Here is a 17,793-nt window from a genome sequence, read left to right on the forward strand (position 1 = left end):
CCTCATCTGTAAAATGGAGTTGAGAGCACCTACAAAGTACTTACAATGCAGCACTTTTACAAATATTAACTCATTTGACCCTGACAACACTGGGAGGTAGGTGCTGTTATTATGATTAGGATTATTGTTCCCACTTTTCAGTTAGAAAGTTGAGACAAATAGAGGTGAAGTGACTTGGCCAAAGTCAGAAAGCTAGTAAGAATCTAAAGTCACATTTGAACTTAGATCCTGCTGACTCCAAGTTCAGCATTCTATACAATGTACCTTATCAAATTTCAACTTATTTGATTCATATTGGTTTTCTGATCTGTTGAGATTGTGATTGTGTTAAGGTCTTTATTGATCCTGACTCTGTCCTTTAACTTGTTAGCTATCCCTTTATATTTTATGTCACTGGCAAATTTGATGAACATACCATGTGGAATTAGTCAGAGTCCTGGGGCACTTTACTGTAGACCTCTTTCCAAGCTAATCTTGAACCATTAATGACTACCACTTGTGTCCCAGTTAGTTATTCAACCAGTTTTGAGTCCACCATGCTACACTATCATCTAAGCTCTCATCTCTCCAATTAGTCAATACGTGTCTTGTCAAATGCTAAAATCTATGCGAATTAGTGATTTCCCATTAATCAATGAAAAAAAAAGAAAACAAGGTTAGCCTGCTACAGCTCCTCTTTTCTGTAATAGATTCTCCATCCTGTTCTTTATTTTTGGATCTAACCATTCCTTTAATAAATATCTTCTATAATCTTGCCAGGTAAAGTCAAACTCACAGGGCTCTGATTTGTAAAACTTGATCTTTCCTTTTTTGAAACTCCCAACAATGAATATTTTGTGCTTCTCTGTTCCTGTGGCACCTCTCTTTTTCCTCCGTGATCTTTCAAACATTGCTGACTGTAGGCCTTTCAGCATGGTGAGTGCCATTTATCCGCTCCCAATGTACTCTGGGTTCCAACTTGTTATTAGCTATTTTGGTCTGTTCTTTCTAGTCCAAATGTCATTTTCTTTAGCAGAAAAAACAAAAGTCAAGTAAGAGCTGGAGTTTTCTTTGCAATCCCCATGCCATCCCCTTGGAGCATTCATGCCATCATTTCTATAATCTGCTACTGTTTTCTACCTCTCATCTTAAGAAAAAACAAACAAACAAACACACCCAGCACAGTTTCTGGCACATAGTATTCATTATATAAGTCTTAGATACAACTATTTTATTATTATTATTATTATTATTAGCATGCCATCTAAACCAAACACACTTGGGAGCAACTCAGTTTCCCCCTCAGCAGATGAGATGGTTTCTGAGTACCCTTCCAGCTCTAGGACTGGGACATCATATATCTTTGTACACATCCTGGAATTCTTGCCACTGAGTTCTGGTGCCAGTCAGAGCTACCCTTATCTTATTTCTGCATCCCACACCCAACCCAGGTGCCTCTAGCTTTGAGACAAAAGGAAAACCTGTACCTTGACAGTTGTTCGGCCATCAAATGTGAAGGACTTGATCTGCCCGTTCTCTAAGAATACCTTCAAGACATTGGGGATGAGCAGGAGAGCTTCTTTCTTCAACATGTCCTGGAACAAAAGCAGGGAGGGGATGAAAAAAAGAGTCGGAAAGCAAGGTTCCCAAGGAAGAAATGGTGACGGGGTGAGAGGAGAGAAAGAAGAGAAGGATAGAGGCAAGTCAAAACAAATGGGGAGGGTGCAGAAAGGGAGAAGCCACAAAGATAAGATCCCCATCCAGAGGCAATTGCAGCCAGGGGCCATGGAAGGTTAGTCAAAGTGGAACTTACTGGGCCTTTTTTGCTTGCTGTGACCTTCTGAGAATTGGACCTTTTCAGGACTGGACCTCCGTTCGGCCTTCTTAGCAGCTGCTAAGCTAAAGGCTGATTCCGGGGCTGAAAAGATAACAAGGGACTGGTGAGGTTGTCAATATCCTTCCCATGCCACAGATGACTTAGAGACAACTTGGGTCTTTTAAATCAATCGAGCAATCAGAGGGTATTTATCGAATACCTCCTAATGGCCCTGTGCTAGATCTTAGGCGATTTTTGTGTGCTTGGGGAAAATGTGTCTTAGAAATCATTTGTATAAGTTGCTTGTTATTATGGCACCTACATTCCCAAGTCAATCTCAAGCAATCTCTCTCTCTCCCTCCCTCCAACAACCCCCCCCCCTCAAAAAACCAACGCCAAACTAGCCCAGCCAAAGTAGTGAACACATCAACTAACAGCATATACAGTGTTCCACGTCCATTGGTCTCCACTCTGCAAAAGAAGGAGGAAGCTGCCTTCTTCTACCTCCTCTCTGGGACCAAGTCAGGTCAATGCAGTTCCATAACCTACAATTTCTAGCGTCGGTGGCTGCCCTTCTTTTCATCTACATCACTGTAGTCATTGTGTATATTGTTTTTCAGGTTCTGCTGACTTCTTTGACAGTTTGCATAACACTGCCTCTCCAATTTCTTCACATTCATCAAAGAATCTCATTTCTTCCTACATGTATGAGGGCAAATTCCTTATGTTAAGATCCCATGAATATCCTTTTCGAATTATTAATGTACCTGCTGCTAGATTTGGATTCGGGGAGGGGGTGGAACCTGGGTTCATCTGTACCATGGTTTTTGTTTCATGTAGAGGCAAGAATACCAAAAGCAGTTCCCAGTTATTGCCACATTCATCTTTCACACACTACTGGTCCTGAGAGGTAGGTAAGGGACCGGAATTAGCTTAGAGGCAGAAGAAGCCTGGTTTCAGGTAATGATTTTTCCTGAGTTACACTGCAAGGGAATGGAAGGCATCACACACATAGGCTCTAATTATTGTGGCCTGTCTGAGCAAAGCTGCTGGGGAGGGTTCGGCAACAGGTAAATAGGTAGGTTTGGGGAAAAGACCTTGGGCCTCCAATGTAGAAGCTGCATTGGAATAAGTCAATCTGATAAGATTTTCTGAATCTTGTTCTATTTATTAGGCACTGTAACAGAGACATAAGTAGGGAGAACAATCCCAGCCAGGAGGACAGACTGTATAAAGATACAGAGACCAGAGATGGACTATTGGGGCAGGAAAACAACATGTGGAAGGTAGGTTGGGGACAGATTGTTCTGGGCTTTAAATACCAAAGCAAGGATTTAGTGTTTAATCCTAGCAGCAATTGGAAGCCCTGAAGACTTCTGAACAGGTTGTGATATGGTCAGACATGTGCTTTAGGAATTTAAATTTGGCAGTTGTGGGATGGATGGATCAGAAAACACGGAATCCAAATGGAAGAGATAGGAGAAAGGTCCCCAAATGTTTCTGTTTGGGGAAAGTATTGAACCCCATAATAATCCACCAGGTATCCTTAACAAAATTGATGATCATTTGAAGCAATTGGCCTAAAATACTATTAGCCATAGTCGATGTAATGGCTACTTTGTTCTAAACTGCTTCCCTTTCTCCTTTTTTTTCCCTTTTGTATTCTTTGTCACAAGGGCTTTCTGGCATGAGGAGGGGAGGAGAAAGCAAACAAAAAGAAAGGGGATATAAAGCCCCAGAAGATATCAATAGATGTTAACAATTTTTTAAAAAGAAAAATCAGCCCAGCAATTCATACAGGACAACTCAAGTGCAAAGAGAATATCAGACCCACAGCAGGCAGATCTCAGATAAGACAATGCAGACAGACAGTGAGCAGGAGTCCAAGATGGAAAAGAAGCTATGGGAACATGGCAACTACAGGAATTGGGCCAATCCCAATCAGTTTCCTTGATGCAAAGGTTCAGCATTTCCCCCCAACAATATTAGCAATGTTCTCTTGATGATGTTCTGGGATCGGGAATCAGGCAACACCACATCTCTGAAGAATCCAAATTATATAGGACTCAAAGGGCAATGGAAATGAGCATAGTGGGTATAGGTAGCCTGCAGCACATTCACAACTATCACATGGGGAGAAATTGTGCAAAGGATATTGTTAAAAGCATGCATGATCAGAAAAGGTCAGCTAGGGAAAGTGAGGGATGATAGATGGCATAGCCTGAATGCTGCATGAGCAGCCACAATTATCTTTTGCAAAGCCACAGTCAAATCTGCAGGGCCCAGAGTAGATCTTAAATGGGAGATCCACTGGAAGAAATAGACAGGGATTGTACAAGATGGGAGAAAGCATGGGTGGCCTGTGATGCTGGTGGTGGATGGATTAGTTAGTCATTAAGTACTTAACATGGGCTTCAGAGGCATAAAGAATTGGTCAGCAGTTGCTGTGGGGGGCAGGTGTGTTGAGGTGGGTAGACAGGGAAAGACACAGAACCACCCAAGTAAGAAATGGGAAGGGACTCTGATATCCTGAGGCACTATGGGTGTGGTGGTCTCAGAGTGGCCAAAGATTCAGCATAGGATTGCTTGGCTTTCTCCTTTCCCTTGCCCCACCAAATGACCAGGCATATTTAGCCAACTTTTCCCAGGTGCCTTCTGGGATTCAATTACGCAGTTGTAAGGGCAGATTCCCCCCCCCCCCCACTCACCCCTGTGTAAATCTCCTGCCTATTTCATCACTACCTGTACCCTCAAGATTACAATCAGATCACATAGGGCAACATTCCTTGCCCTAGTACAGATGCCAACACAACCAAATGAGTGACATGTCCATAGTACTACTCTAAGATTCACAAGGAACTTAAGCACTGATATTCCTCATGTTTGTCCTTCATTCTCTCTCTTTTTTTTTAGGTTTTTGCAAGGCAAATGGGGTTAAGTGGCTTGCCCAAGCCCACACAGTTAAGTAATTATTAAGTGTCTGAGGCCAGATTTGAACTCAGGTACTCCTGATGCCAGGGCCAGTGCTCTACCCACTGTACCACCTAGCCACCCCTTGTCCCTCATTCTCAAAGAAGACTAGGACAACAGGGAGGTGATGCCATCACAAGCACATAAACTGGATTTGAGTGATTTGAGTGTGCTAAGTCATCAGCCTCAGTTTCTCCTCCTGAGTCACCTGGGTCTAGTGGTCACATATGAACCAGGACAACTGGAGATGGCCCTGGATGTGAGACAATCAGGATTAAGTGACTTGCCCAAGATCATACAGCTAATAAGTGTCTGAGGCCAGATTCCAACTCCTGTCTCTTGACTCCGAAGTTGGTGCTCTATTCATTGCTCTATTCATTTCTCTCAGAAAGCTGGTTATTACATATTTGCCAGCACACTGCTGCCTGAAGTTCAGGTTCAACCATGTTGCCCCTCAACTTGATCCCAATTACCTCCAGAACCAAATGTTCAATCTTTCTGCACATCATTCTCCTTCATACATGATCCACATTGATCTTTCTTTTTTTCCCTTACTGACACTGTATCCCCCATTTTCAGGTCTTTGCACAGGCTGCCCTGAGCACAAAATTTTTTACCTCTTCACCTCTTCCTTATACATTCCCTGGTTTCCTTTAAGACTACCTAAAAGTCAGTGAAAATTCAGGGAAGCCTATAAAGATTTGCATGAACTGATGCTGAGCGAGATGAGCAGAATCAGAAGAACATTGTACACCATAACAGCAACATAGGGGCAATGATCAACCTTAATAGACTCGCTCATTCCATTAGTGCAACAATCAGGCACAATTTGGGGGTATCTGTGGTGGAGAATACCATCTGTATCCAGAGAAAGAATTGTGGAGTTTGAACAAAGACCAAAGACTATTACCTTTAATTTTAAAAAAAAAAAAACCGTTATCTTACCGTTATCTTACTATGTAAAAAAAAAAAAGAATTGTATTGGATAATTATATTGTTGAAAATAGCTAAGTCATTGACAACTGATCAATACTCAATATTGCTATCACTGTGTGCAATGTTCTCCTGGTCCTGCTCACTTCATTTTGCTTCTGTTCATGTAAGTCTTTTCAAGTTTTTTTTTCTGAAAGCATTCTGCTCATCATTTCTTATAATACAACATGATTCCACCAGAATCATACTGCATTTCCCCATATATAAGACTCATCCTTTTTCAAAAAATTTGGGATATAAAAACTGGGAGTGTTTTATACGCTGGTTGTAAATTTTTTTTACTTGCATTTCCCACTTTCTTCTGCTCTTGTTTTTGTGCTCATTGCAGTAGATTTTTTTTAACTTGCATTTCCCATTTTTTCAAATTTAGTCATTGTTTTACATTTGTTGCCAGTATGTTAAGGTTATATTTTGCCATGTTCTACCCAGAAATGCCTCAGAAAAGATTTTCATCCAGGGCTGAATTCAAGTTGAAAGTAAACCAGTTTGCAAAACTGAATAGAAATCATGCTGCTGAACATCAGTTTGGTCCTCCTCCAATTGAAAAAAGCAATCCAAAACTGGCTACAGGAAGAAAACGCCCCAGCAGAAGAAGGTCATGAGAGGCAAGTTAGCCAAATGACTTGAGTAGAGTTGAAGCTATGGACTGAAGGGCAAAGGGCAAGTGGAATTCCTCAGTTCACAAACATGGTTCAGCATGAGGCAAGAATTGCTAATGAAAAAGAAGTGACTGATTTCAAAGGACACAACTGATGCTTCAGGTTCATGGAATGGAATCGACTAAGCATGAGTCCATGCACCAAACTTGACCAAAAGGTGTCTGAAAATTATGAGCAGAAGGTCCTTGAATTTCATGATGAATAAAACTTGAGTTCAATAAAAAGACTACCCAAAAGTCACATTGCATCTGCAGTTTTACCTGTTCCTCCAGCTGCTAATGACTAACCCTCAAAGTTACCTTGGATCTGCTCTAAACTGGCACACAGTAGGCCTTGGTAAGTTTTCCTTGATTGATTTGGTTGGACTGGATTGAACTGATTGGTGCTGTGAACATTCTAATTGGGCTGTCCTTTAGTCTTCACACAATAGGAATGGGTGAATGATGGAAAACAAACCAGAGTCCTGGATGCCATTTCTGTCCATTGCTGACATTTCAGAGTACTTTAAAATTTGCAATTTGAAAATTAAGTTTAAGTGAAGTGTCCATGGCAATACAGCTAAATTTGTCAGAAGTGGGATTCAATTTCATGGCCTTGCTGATCTATCTCATACTCCCCCTTTCTTCTCTCTTATAGGCTAATTGCATATTTGTATATATTCATGTGTTCAACAACCAACCCTGCCAGAGGATCCTAGTGTAAAGATTTCACAGATTTAGTTTTCTGGATAGGTTAGCACTTGTTGTTTCAAGTACAAATTGGTGTATGTGTGTGGGGACACCCATCTCCTCCCCTTATCTCCTTTCTCTCTCTGTCTCCCTCTCTCTGTCCTTGTCTCTCTCTCTCTCTCTCTCTCTCTCTCTCTCTCTCTCTCTCTCTCTCTCTCACTCTGTTTCTCTTGCTCTCTGTCTCTGTATCTCTCTTATCTCTGTATCTCTGTCTCTGTCTGTATCTCATCTCTATCCCTTTCTCTCTGTCTCTGCCTCTCACTCTTTCTGTCTCCCTCCCTCCCTCTCTCTCTCTCACTCTTCCTTTCTCATGCTGTCTCAGTTTTCCTCTCATTGTCTCAGTTCCTATCTCTGTCTCCATGTCTGCTCTCACTCCCTTTCCCTTGCTGTCTTTGTGTCTGTGTTTCTCTCTGACTCTTTCTCTTTCTCTCTGTGTCTGTCTGTCTACCCCTTCCCCTCCCCCTCCCCCCCTCTCCCTTCCCCCATCTCAGTACACAACCAGCTGCTTCAGAAATGGCTCCATATCGGTAAAATATGTCTGCTACAATATAATCAATTTCACCTTACTGCTCACCATGTCCAGCATCTGCTGATTGTTTTCCTGAAAAAGCATTCATGTTGCATCTCCCTGAGACTTCTGGGTAGTCTTTGGTCTCTCTCACTCCTTCTTCCTGATCTGGGATTTCCAATAGATTTTCCCCCATCCTCACCTGTTCCCAATTTTTCACTAGAGCCACTTGAGTCTTTCAAAAGATACATTGATTTAATAGGTTGGGGGGGAGATGCTTTACTGTGTTGGGTCTAGAATTTCTCAGATCTCTCTATCCATTACTACCACTGGTGCATAAATGGAATTTTTCCCCAGGTGGTATATTTTTCTCCCTCCCGCTCACGAGTAATGCTCTCTTAGATGAGATAACCTGACAACCTGAAAAGCAATTTATGCATTTCCTTTGGACTCATAGTAGGACTGACCCCACTGACTCCTTGCTATGCCTCTCTGAGAGGCACCTGTAAGAAATCTTCCTTCCATTTTGTCAGAGTTGCCTTTTGTCTTCCCATTCTCATTACAAGGAGCCTTTCAAGATGGCTAATGTTCAGTTACTCCAGCCCTCTCTCTGTCTACTTGGTGGTCTTTGCAAAAGGATCTCAAAAGGTGACCAGGACCTGAGCTTGAAAACAGTCTAAAAATGCTGTCTCCTGATAATGTCACCCCAAATGTCTTAGCAGCAGGGCAGGGCAGGGCAGGGGACAGAGCACCAAGGGCCATCTTCTCTGTCTTTGTTTCCTGGGTTACTATAATCAAATAATTTATCACCAAGCGACCATTCCGTTGTTAGTTGTACTGGGCTAAGCAGGCACTCACCAATCAAGGCCAGGCTAGTGCTGGCACTATTTCAAAGACATACCTCTCTCAACCAAGGGCCAGTTCCAAAAGGCCTGGCTCGTTCTACTCCCCTAAGCTTACCTCCCCACTCCCAGGCACTGAGCTCACCCCTGGTATATGCCTTTTTCTGTGTGTAGCTATATGTGTCCATGTGTATATCACATGTATGTACGTATCTCTGGGTATGTCAGTGTGTGTGTATGTGTTTAAACCTATCTTGGACATAGCTTGCTGGATAGGAGAGACAAAAAAGGTCCTATTCACAAATGAAAAGAACATAAAAACCAAGTTTTCTTAGTAAAAAATACCATGGTTGGACCTTGCCTTCAAAGTGTTAAAACATTCTGTCTCCAGAAAGCCCTAATTAAAAAGCAAATATTTGACTGGAGAAGGCAAGAAGCCCAGTGAGCCATCAGCCTGTACTAGGCCATCAACATGGATTAATTGATCAGACTTCCCCAAGCTCTCACTGACTATGGGGCTCATCCAAACAGCTGGCAGTCTGCTTGGCGACAGGTCTTTTTTTGGCTGAAATGAATTCTGGCTTGAAACAGGGGCTTGGAATTGCTAAGTACCTCTGAGGCCCCTCTGTCAGCCAATAGGCAAGCCAGCAGCCAGGTGGATAAGCAATGCCTGTCCTCCCCTTCTTCTCCCTCCCAGCCAGAGGGCTGAGCTGGGCAGCTCAAACAACTCCTTTGGTCAGACAGCCCTTCTGGGATCCAGATTACAGGCCTGGGGACATATGTCTATGTCCTTCCTCCCTTGCTTCTCCATTCCATCAGCCTCCTACCCTAACCCAGCACTAGGTACCCACAGCCCAAAGCTAGGGAATCATAACTGAGTCTCTAATGGAAGTTGAGCAATAATAACGAGCAAGCTGCACTCACCACCCCGGGAGCTGAAAGGCTAGATTTGGCAAGGCTTTTCCATCCAGGCATCTACCCAGGACCAGCACCCCTTAAGGCTTCAATCTCCTTATTGGGCACTCTGTTAGTGGAAAGGCGGGCTTTCAAGAGAGTACTGAGCCCAACTGGGGCTTCTATGAATACAAAGAGGCAGAGTATTTATCATGTCAGGGTACCAGCAATACCCCTTAATGTCTAGAATCATCTCAGAGTAATATGTCATTACCCCATAAACATCTACATTCCCAGAATAACCCCCTCAACATGGAACCTTGAGTAAGACAATCTGCTCAGAAAGGGCTAGCAGAATAAATTTGTCTATTAGCTTCTGGTTTCTAGAAGAACCTAGAAAGAACAGGACACAGGACTGCTAAGTTTTGACCACAGAAGGAGGGAAGAGGACTAGATAGAATGTAAGATTCTTGAGGACAGGGACTTGCATGGCCAGCACCTAGCAAAGGGCCTTGCACACAGCAAGTGCTTGTCAAATTGAAGGGGCTAACTGTTGAGGTGAGGACAGTGGGGATGATGAATGCCTCCCCATTCTGGAGCTTGGGAATCTTGGGGGTTCTGTGAGAAGAGAAAGCAACAAGTAACACCCCAAACAGTCATTTTCTCATTTTGGTTGGGAAATCTCAAGCCAAAAGAAATAATCACATACAAACAAAAGACCCTCAAGTGGGAGTCCAGGGATGACCAGAGTCAGGAATTGGAAGAGCCAATGGCAGATTAATGGCTAGTTACTCATCTAGAAAGCCAGAGATCCAAAAGGAAAGGAGAGGACCTGCTTCTTGGCTTGGCCTCTCCCACTAGTAGGTGGGGACTTGGCTGTGCCAAGATACCTTAAAGCCTTGGTGGTAAGAAAAATCAAAGGACTCCCCCCTCATTCTTTTGGAAGCTGAGGCTAGGGATCAGCAGCAATTGCTTGGCCCATTGTAGGTTTATTTATTTGATTGAAAGGAAATAAAAAAAATAAATTAAATTAAAAAAAGAAAGGAAATCAGATTACTTGGAGAGGAAAGGACTATTGGCTTAGGGAACTGGGATTTCCCAATGGATCAGTCCACTGAGGACTCCCAGTGCTTTTCCTGTGGGCTAGAGGAGACCGTTAAGCACAGGCAAACTAAAAAGTCACTGTGAAGTTAGTCCACCTTAGAGCTTTCAGTTCAAGATTAGTCACTTGAGAAAGACCTATCACAGGCCTCCAAGTACATGTGAGACCTTGAGTAGAAGGCAGAGGGCATTCATCATATGCCAAAAATAACTTCAGGGGGGGAAGATGGGGGAAGAGGGAGTAGCACAGACAGCCCTAGCACAAGAGCTCTTGGAGGTCAGTTGGATTACTGCAGTAGCTGGGTCATTATCCAGGATGACTGGGTTCCTTGGAACCCAGAGAACACTAAAGGGGAGAAAATCTTTAAAAATCTTTCTAAACTTGGACTCCAAATGACTAATTCAAACCCAACTGAACCATCTAATACACTACTCCAGTGAAGTCACACACTAGTCCGAACTGGTTTTCAGATACCAGCTTTAGAGGGTTCAACCTGTGGATCTCTCCCTTCAAGGAAACAGGATCTGAATGCAGAACCAATCGATGGCACCTCCAAAAATACTCATGTAAAGACAAAATGTCTGTGTCACATTGACACATTCCTCTAAAAACTCAGAGACCTGGTGGAGGTTAGGGTTCCTGCCCCTTCCCCGGACACTCCCCACCACCCAGTGAGAATTGGTCATGTGAACAGCTGGCATGAGACATGAGTACCCAACAACAGAGCTTCTCCAGCTCCTGTGACCTGTCCGCCTGGTGCTCCAGCAGGGACCAAGTGTTGAATAGCTCACTGACTCAGAGTAGGAAGGGTCCTCCAAGGCCATCTAGGGCAACTTCCCAACCCTTCCCCTCAGCAGTATACCCAATAAGCACTCATCCTGGTAATAGGGGGTTAAAAGCACTGGATTTGGTATCAGAGGATTTGAACCTTGGCTCTGTTATCTATTACCTCTATGAGCTTGGGCAAGCTATTCCCCTTTTCTGAGCCTCCGCTTTCTCCTTTATAAAACATGAGGGGGCCTGGTGGTTTCTCAGGCCCTCTCAAAGCTTGTAAGCTATGGTGCTGGTATCCTCAGTAGTAGGCAACTCACTTCCTTATACTAGGGGCCAGTGGAGGTTGCCTCATTTTGGTTTTCAGCGAGAACAGTTCTTTTGGTATTCCAATCTACCCTTCCCCCAAAACCTTCTTACTTGTAGGGCCTGACCCCTTGATGCAAGCAGTAACTTGCCTTTATCACTACTTTCGAAGAAAGGCTTCATGGTGTGTTCTACCATAATTGCTTTTCTGGGAGATTTCCTGCAGCCTAAAACACAGCATGAAATATGTTCTTGGTGCATTCAAGCTTCTCTTCTGTAGGAAGTTTGTTTGATCAGCCTGAGTTCCTTTCAGCTCCTTGGACCAGGAACAGAGAGTGCCCTGGTCCCAGAATGCTCTAACAAATAACCTCATAATCAGTTCTGAGGCTCCCATAGTGGGGATAAACCTGAACAGGAGATGATCTGAGCTTTATTATTTGTGCCCCCAAGTCACCCAAGGCCTTTTATTTACAACTGACCCTCTCTTCAGTCTGCCAAAGCTCAAAACCGAATCTCCAAGGGACAAAATGTATTTAACAAACTCCATGGATTCACTATTTCCTTCTATTCCCAACCCAACAGAGGAGTTCTCCATGCTGCGTTTTTATATTGCTGCTCCCTCCTTGAACCCAGACTGGGGTTTGGGTAATAGGGTCTGGTCAAACAGCTTAATCTCGGGGTGGAGTCACTCAGGTGTCCAGACTCTTAGGTCTGTACACTCTCTACTGTCCCACAACCTTACCCAGGTTTTACATATGTAACCTTGAGCCAATTACTTCTCTTCTCTAGGCTTCAGTTTCCTCCTCTGTAAAATCGGTGCAGGATCCTGAGCCACTCTGTCCTTCACAGTATTGTCCCTCTCTTCCCCCTCCATACCCTCAGGCCAAAGATAAGTGCTTTCTGGAATCAATCTTCCAAGATCCTAATATATGCATCATAATTCTGCTACCCATTGGTGTTCCAACCCCTCCCTTTGGCTGGTAGGAAGCTGTTGTAAATGTCCAGCATATTTTAGCCAACAGCGTGAGATAGAGAACAACCTGTAGCACCAGGCTCTTATAATTGTCTCATCCCATGCCCACAGGACAGTCCAATGAAGGAGAAGAGAAAACAAATTTATTACTTGATAGATGGGGGGAAAAGCAAGGCCTGGAGAGGAGAGGAAACATCTTTTCATTAGAGTTGGGCACAGAACAGATGTTTGAATCTGGGATGTGATTTGATGAGTTTTGCCACTGTTCAAAAATCATCTCTCCCTCTAGCCTTTTTAACATCATGAAGGTATCCCTTGGGGTCAAGATATATTTCTAGAAAGCTCGTTACTTCAGCACCAATTGACACCAGGAAAAAAAGAGAATTCCTTTTGGCTTTTCTTTGCATCTTTAATACTTAGCACCACTGTTTACATAATAGGTAATTATTAAATGCTTATCAACTTGACTTACTGGGTCATAAAGAAATGTTATTTAGGGGATGGAAACCCAGAACCAGTAGCAGTCCTAAACTCATTCTAATGATTTTGTTTCTCTATTCCCTAGTCCTGAAGGAAGAGATTATGTAAGTATAGATGGATTGAAATAAATGATTTCTATGGTCCCTCCCAAATCTTAAGACTGTCTGAATTCACAATAAATACCTATCTATTGTTGTTCCATTGTTTCAGTCACATCCAACTCTTCATAATCCCAGTTGGGGTTGGCAGAGATATTGGAGTGGTTTGCCATTTGCTTCTCTAGCTCATTTTACAGATGAGGAAACTGAGGCAAACAGGATTAACTGATATGTCTGAAGGTCACACAACTAGTAAGTATCCAAGGCCAGATTTGAACTCAGGAAGATAATTCTTTCTGATTCCAAGCCTGGCATTCTATCCACTGTACCACCTAGCTGTCCATTTTAGCTGCAGCTATCTATATCTATACAGTTATAGATAGATAGGTAGATAGATTGGATAGATGGATAGATAGATAGATAGATAGATAGATAGATAGATAGATATCTCTCAAGTCCCTGTTGCTCTGAAACTTAACCAATGACCAACAAGATGGCAGCTCAATTGTCTTCTGTGAACCTCTCAAACTCCAAAAACTTAAAAAAAAAACCCAAACCCACAAAGGGCAATAAAAATGTGCAAACCCTTTGATCCAGCAATACCACTACTGGGTCTATACCCTGAAGAAATGATGAAAAAGGGTAAAAACATCACTTGTACAAAAATATTCATAGCATCCCTGTTTGTGGCGGCAAAGAATTGGAAATCAAGTAAATGTCTTTCAACTGGGGAATGGCTTAGCAAACTGTGGGATATGTATGTCATGGAACACTATTGTTCTATTAGAAACCAGGAGGGATGGGAATTCAGGGAAGCCTGGAAGGATTTGCATGAACTGATGCTGAGTGAGATGAGCAGAACCAGAAGAACACTGTGCACCCTAACAGCAACATGGGGGTGATAATCAACCTTGATGGACTCGCTCATTCCATCAGTGCCACAATCAGGGACAATTTGGGGTTGTCTGCAATAGAGAATACCATCTGTATTCAGAGAAAGAACTGTGGAGTTGGAACAAAGATCAAGGACTATTACCCTTAATTTAGGAAAAAAACTGGGACAGAGCCAAGATGGCGACAAGAAGGGATCGAGTCTTAGGAGCTCTCTGATAAAACTCATCAGCTAAGGACTCTAACTAAAATTTCGAGGGACAGAACCCACAAAGGGACCCAGTGAGGCAGTTCTCCTACTCAGGGTAACCTGGAAAAGAGCAGAAAGACTCTGCTCCCCGGGGTCGGAGGGGCGGCCCGCCAGAGGGGTGGCCCGCCAGAGCCAAAGAACTTCAGCCTCCCAGAGGTAGCCCCAGGGCGCTGGGATCGCCGGCTCACAGCAGCGGGGGGAGTCTCCTGAGCTGCACCCCGGGGAGCACCGGGCAAAAAGTGGGGGAACAGCGGGGGACCTCTGCCAGAGCGAGCACATGGAGTCCAGCCCTCAGGGCACACAGCCAGCAGCTTGGTCTAAGCAGGAGCCCCCAGGGCATGAGCCCATTGAGTTGAGGGAGGGGAGTGAAGAGAAATTGCCTAGCTCTGTCCTCTGCCTCTGGAACAGGGCTCTGGGGCTCTGACCACATTCAGATCCTGAACGCAGTCTAGGGCCCCCCATAGAACATCAGGGCCCCCCCCCACCTCAGCCCCGTGGCAGAGAGGGGTGCTTATGGTCATTCACAGACCAGGAGGGAGGACAGAGCCTCACACACTGAGACCCTTGTGGGAGTGTCCCAAAAGCTCAGGAAGCACCCCAAAACCAGGCCCAGGCTGGGAAAATGAGCAAGCAGAGAAATAAGAGGAAGACTATTGAGAAATATTTTGCAAATGAGCCCAAGAAGGATCAAAATACTCAGTCTGAAGATGAGGAAGCACAAGCTCCTGCATCTAAAGACTCCAAGAAAAACAGAAATTGGGCTCAGGCTATGACAGAGCTCAAAATAGACTTTGCAAATCAAATGAGAGAGTTGGAAGAAAAAGTGGGAAAAGAAAGGGGAGAGATGCAGGAAAAACATGAAAATGAAGCCAGCAGCTTAGTCAAGGAAATCCAAAAAAATGCTGAAAAAAATAGCATGCTAAAAACCAGCTTAGGTCAAATGGATAAAACAGTTCAAAAAGTTATTGAGGAGAAGAATGCTTTAAAAAGCAAAATTGGCCAGATGGAAAAAGAGATAAGAAAACTCTCTGAGGAGATTGGAGGAGAGGGGGGAAATATGAGGGACTTAATGAGGATGAACTGCATGTATTCCTACATATAAAAATGACACTGATAATACTCATATGAACCTTCTCAGTTAATAGAGCAGGTAGAGGGAGCTTTTATAGTTGAAGCACAGGAGAAGGCTGAATTCGAAGATAAAATATGGTGTAAAAAATGGAATCAATAGAAAAAAAAGGGAAATGGAATGGGAGAAAGAAAAAGGAGAGGGGGAATAGTCCAAGATATTTCACATAATAAGACTTTTTTTTATTACAATGAGCTATTGAAATGATATGGAAGGGGGGAGGCAAGGGGGAATGAGGGAACCTTTGCTCTCATCAGAGATGGCTAGGAGAGGAAGCAGCATATATACTCAATGGGGTATAGGCATCTGGAGTAAGAAGGAGGGGGGAGCAGCGGGAAGGGGTGGGGATGTGAATAAAGGAGGAGAGGATGGACTATGGGGGGAGAGTGGTCAGATATAACACATTTTCTTTTTTACTTCTTGCAAGGGGCTGGGATTGGAGGGCCTGCCCAGGACCATAGGGCCAGGTGGATTTTGGGCTAAGGGGTGGTATGGGGGCTCAGGGCTTCTTGGCTCCAGGACCAGGGATCTGTCTGCTACGCCACTCAGCAACCCTACAGCAGAGTCAGAGTGAAAGGAGAGAGAAAATATAGTACATGGTAGTGGAGAAATAAGAAAGGAGGGAGTTGCAATCAGCAATGGCAACGTTGGAAAAATATGGAAGTAACTTTTGTGATGGACTTATCATAAAGAATGTGATCCACCCATGACAGAGTTGTTGGGGTTGGAACAAAGACTGAAGCACATTTTTTGTTATTATTATTTGGGGGAGGGTGCAGGGCAAGTGGGGCTGGGTGGCCTGCCTGGGGCCACATAGCAGGGTGATCTTTGGGTGTCTGGGGCCGGATTCGGACCCAGTTGCTCCTGGCTTAAGGGCCAATGCTCTGTCTGCCACCCAGTCACCCCTTCTATTTTTACTATTTTATTTTATTTTGGGTCTTTTTTTTTCTTCTTTTTGGTTTTTGCAGGGCATTGGGGATAGGGTGGCTTGCATGTCACATGGCTGGGTGATTATTGGATTTACGAGGCTGGATATGGACTCGGGTGCCCATGGCTCCAGGGCTGGTGCTTCGTCCATTGCGCCACCTGGCCATACCTACAATTATTACTATTATTTTTTTAATTTTAATTTTTTTCTCTCCCCTTTACTTTTTTCACCCAAGCAAGTCTATCTATATTCATCGGGGGAGGGATATTTTGTTTACTTGTAAACAAGAATATTTTATTAATGTAAAAAACATTTGTCCAAAATGAGAATAAAAAATAAATTTAATTAAAAAAATTTAGGAAAAAACTGGTATCTTACTGTCTGATCTTGCTATCTCTTATATTTTATGTTTCTTCTTTAAGGATATGATTTCTCTCTCATCACATTCAATTTGGATCAATGTATACCATGGAAACAATGTAAAGATTGTTTTGCCTTCGGGGGGGGGGGTGGGGGGAGGGAAGTAAGATTGGGGGAAAGTTGTAAAACTCAAAATAAATAAAATAAGTACCAAAGGCAAAAAAAACCCCAACAAACAAACTCAGACATTTACAAGGTATATCATTAACAAAAAAGAGAATGAGAGATAAAGGGAGATGGGATGAAAAGATGAGTGCTGTGCAGAGATGATTAGGGGGAAAGGTCTTCTATGCCTGAGGAAAAGGTAACTGGAAACTCATCTGGGTTCAATCTTCTCTCCCTCAGGCTGGACCATGCTACCCAAAAAAGAATATTTGGGGCTCTGAGAAATGATAGAAAGGAGTGCAAAAAGAGTGCAAAAATTTAATAAATTCTCAATTAATTGGGGGGGGAGGATACAGTAGGAATACAAGAGGGAAATACCAGAGGAAGCCTGAAGCACTGAAAAAAGAAAGACTCTATTTCACAAGCAGATTATTAAATGCTCATAAAGAAAGAAGAATGAGTAGAAGTCAAAGAAAAATGAAAATTTTGTCAATGAGAAAAAATCACCCAAAATTTCACAATCACAAAGAGAATTCTGAGAAGTCCCCAGAGATTTTAGAATTGCAAGACATTCTGGAATGGTTCAAAAGAGAAATAAAACTATTAGAAGAAATACTCAAAAATAAGTTAGTTGGGGAAATAAGAGCTCTTAACACAAATTGAAAAAAGGTCAACAAAGGAGTTCAAAATGTAGAGGACTAAAAGTACATTCTTTCCAAAAAAAGCAGAGTCTCTGGAAGAGAAAATGAAATAGTTGGAATACAAAAATATAGGAGTGGAAGAAAAGTGGGCATAAAAGTAGCAAAAGGCAAAAACATTAAAATTCTATATAGGTCAGTGACAACCTGAACTAAAGAGTAAAATAAAAAAAATCCAGAAGGGATCGCCAAAGAAGAAAAAATACCTAAAAGGTTAAAAATGTAAGGTGAATTTGAATAATCAGGAAAGGGA

The 17,793-nt window shown here is 43.0% G+C and overlaps 1 protein-coding gene across 3 annotated transcripts in view; it reads right to left on the bottom strand.

The window, feature by feature from the left end:
- FRMPD3 (FERM and PDZ domain containing 3) overlaps positions 1–17,793 on the bottom strand; it is a 111,651-nt gene that overhangs the window by 40,584 nt on the left and 53,274 nt on the right. For all 3 annotated transcript variants that reach the window (XM_074201801.1, XM_074201803.1, XM_074201802.1), the window contains exons 3-4: positions 1,793–1,897; positions 1,467–1,574 (exon numbers count right to left, since the gene is read on the bottom strand). In XM_074201801.1, coding sequence (XP_074057902.1) covers positions 1,467–1,571 — 105 coding nt within the window. In that variant the 5' untranslated portion in view covers positions 1,572–1,574; positions 1,793–1,897. The remainder of the gene's footprint in view (positions 1–1,466; positions 1,575–1,792; positions 1,898–17,793) is intronic.

The sequence above is a fragment of the Macrotis lagotis genome, chromosome X (genome assembly GCF_037893015.1).
Source record: "Macrotis lagotis isolate mMagLag1 chromosome X, bilby.v1.9.chrom.fasta, whole genome shotgun sequence".
Lineage (NCBI taxonomy): Eukaryota > Metazoa > Chordata > Mammalia > Peramelemorphia > Peramelidae > Macrotis > Macrotis lagotis.